This window comes from Lagenorhynchus albirostris, chromosome 2 (assembly GCF_949774975.1).
Source record: "Lagenorhynchus albirostris chromosome 2, mLagAlb1.1, whole genome shotgun sequence".
NCBI lineage: Eukaryota > Metazoa > Chordata > Mammalia > Artiodactyla > Delphinidae > Lagenorhynchus > Lagenorhynchus albirostris.
The window spans coordinates 41,298,492-41,300,973 of NC_083096.1; the positions used below are offsets into that span (position 1 = coordinate 41,298,492).

At 59.8% G+C, this 2,482-nt stretch overlaps 1 protein-coding gene across 1 annotated transcript; it reads right to left on the reverse strand.

Moving 5' to 3' along the window:
• Window positions 1–326: 326 nt before the first annotated feature.
• LOC132515775 (Golgi-associated RAB2 interactor protein 4-like) lies at window positions 327–2,130 on the reverse strand. Its single transcript, XM_060142134.1, has 2 exons — window positions 1,100–2,130; window positions 327–1,062 (listed from the first exon to the last, which is right to left on the reverse strand). The coding sequence occupies exons 1-2, from the start codon at window positions 2,128–2,130 to the stop codon at window positions 327–329; spliced, it is 1,767 nt and encodes a 588-aa protein (XP_059998117.1).
• Between the last annotated feature and the right edge of the window lie 352 nt (window positions 2,131–2,482).

Here is a 2,482-nt window from a genome sequence, read left to right on the forward strand (position 1 = left end):
TAGTCTGACTTTGAGCCATGGCCCTGGGGGGCAAAGCCAGAAAGGAGTGGAGGCCAGATGCAGCACTGCTGTTGGCGCTGAGCATGTGTGTGAGGTGGGGCTGCCCTTGACTGGACACTGGGTCTCAGACTGTGGCACAGCTGACATCACAGAATCCACTGTGAGGCTACGGCTGGGCTTCGGGACCTAGAAATTCAGACAAAACACTGCATGCATTCTCAGATTGTTTGTTTTTTTATTTAAATTGCAGTGAGGAAGCTGAAATGGGCTCTCCAGGGGGTATTTCCCTGAGCCCTGGTCCCCTTTGCAGCTCCCAGCTCTAGGTCCTATTGATGGGCTTCAGCGGTCACTGGCTCCATGGTGTCAGATGTCACACCTCCAGTGATCTCCAGCCCCTGGCCACTCTCTGCTGTCTCTACGACGGCCTCCATTCGGGTCCCTTCCACTGGCTTCACCAGGATGCTCACATATTTATCGCGTGAGGAGGCCACTGTCTTTGTAGTGAGACTGGCTCTGACGTTCCTGAAGAAAGAGCTGATCCTGCTGAGTCTCTCGGTGGTGGGACCTGCACTCGCTGTAGATAAGCTCCTGCCCGATTTGTGCGAGGTCCTGGACTCGTTGGTGATGGGAGCACGGCTGATGCCTTTGTGAGCAGTGCCCTGCTCGCTGCCCCCCGGGCTGCCGTGGCCTTTGTCCTTTTGGTCATCTCTAGTGGCTCTGCGGCCGCCTGAGCACGGGCCAGCTGCTTTCTGGATGGTCTTGTTCCCCGCTGCCTTGTGGTGGCTTTCCACTGAACTGCAGAGCGAGGGGCTCGTAAGAGCTCTGTCCTCTCCCCAGTGCTCCCTTCTCTCCCTTCTTGCCTTGCGGGCCTGGGACACCCTCTGTGAGCTGCCATCCTGTTCACTCACTTTGCCTTCCTGTGGCAAGGTTGAGACGAGGGTCCCCTCGTCCTCCTCGTCGGCTCTTCCTTCAGCAGTCTTGCCGGTGGGTTCTGCTCCGACCACAGTCACGCCGGCCTCTGGGGAGAGACTGGTGGACGTGCTGGAAGCATACCCTGAATAGCTCGCGGCACCTGCCAAGCATACCCTGAATTGTTCGCAGCACCGTTTTCCTGCTCCTCAGGGATGTTCTGGCAGTGCCCCCGGTGGCTATGCTGGTTTTGCTTCCTCCTGGACCGTTGCTGGCTGTGGCTGCTGTGGCCGTGCTCTGCTCTTCAGGGGCAGGAGGCTTGATCACTGCCACGCTCGGAGCACCCGCTGCGGTGCCTCCTGCCACCCCCGCTGTCTCCACCTTTGTCGTTGCCCGCGATGCTGACGCTTTGTCAAGCACTGTAGGTTTTGCTTTTGCGGTGGCCACATCGGGCATGGTATCGGGCTTGTGGGAGTCCAGTTGGATCCCCTCCCCACCAGCAAAAGCTGCGGACGTGGCCCCGGCCAGCTCAGAGCACGTGTGGAGGCTGCAGATGCTCACGTGGTCCTGATCCCACTTTCCTTGGAAATCCTCCACTGCCGGGCTCCTGCCGTCCTCCTCCTCCTCGAACACAGGCAGGCCGATCATGTCCCAGGCTGGAACGGCATAGGTGCAGCTGTAACTCTCCACTGGTGGTCGCAGGAGGTAAATCAGCTCTTCCCAAGAGGTGAAGAGGTCTTCCTGCACGTCCAGAGGGGCACACAGCTGCAGGTACCAGGAGCGGCCAGTGGCAAACCTCACGCGCAGCTGTTGTTTCTCACGATTGTGAGTGGAGATGCTCACGAGTGTCAAGGGCAGGAGCCTGGTGAGCTCTAAGGTCTTTGCAGCCTCGTGGCTCTTGCCCTTGGCGGCCTGGCTGTGCTCAGCGTGCTCTTCACAGCCGGTGGCCCATCGGGCCAGCAGCATGGTGTCTGGGAGTGGGAGGACGGGGCTGCTGGATGTGATGCCCACGGTCACCATGCAGACACAGTTGTGCACGTCAATCAGGTCTCCCCTCTTCGTGATCTGGATAAAGTCGCTCTCGAATACCGGTGCGTCCTTGAATATGTGGTATTCGCCCTTGCGCAGTTGCTGCTGCAGCTTCCCCGTGGTGGTGTTGAACAGGCCCACCCCGGTGCTGCTCTGGGCCGTGTGATACGGGAGCAGAGAGTCCCCACTCATGGCTGCCTTTGATCACGACAGGCAGCGCGGTTAAGGTGGGCCCCTGGCTCTCCCCTCCCTCGGCCTCACTGGCAGAAGAGCGAGCTGCGGTGCTCTTTCGTCACACACAGGCAGCCCTATGGCAGGTCTTCCAAGCCCGCCCCACAGGCCCCACCTTTGCCTCAGGGTCTCCCAGAGGCAGGGGCGTGGGTAGGGGCACAGATGATCACAGCGGGGACGCTGTAGGGTGCCTGGACCCCAGGCTGAATCTCTTCAAGTGTGTAGAGAGGTATGGTAGGCTCCTCCTCTGCCTCCCCTCACTTCTGCTTCTGGGTTTTTATCTCCCCAAGGGGCTGTGGTGAACTTCAGTCCT

Excerpts from the sequence above, each read along its gene's own strand:
- LOC132515775 (XM_060142134.1), bottom strand. The coding sequence starts at position 2,130 with ATGAGTGGGGACTCTCTGCTCCCGTATCACACGGCCCAGAGCAGCACC. Across the intron at positions 1,063-1,099 it reads AGGAGCAGGAAAACGGTGCT|CTATTCAGGGTATGCTTCCA; the intron begins GCGAACAATTCA and ends AGGTGCCGCGAG.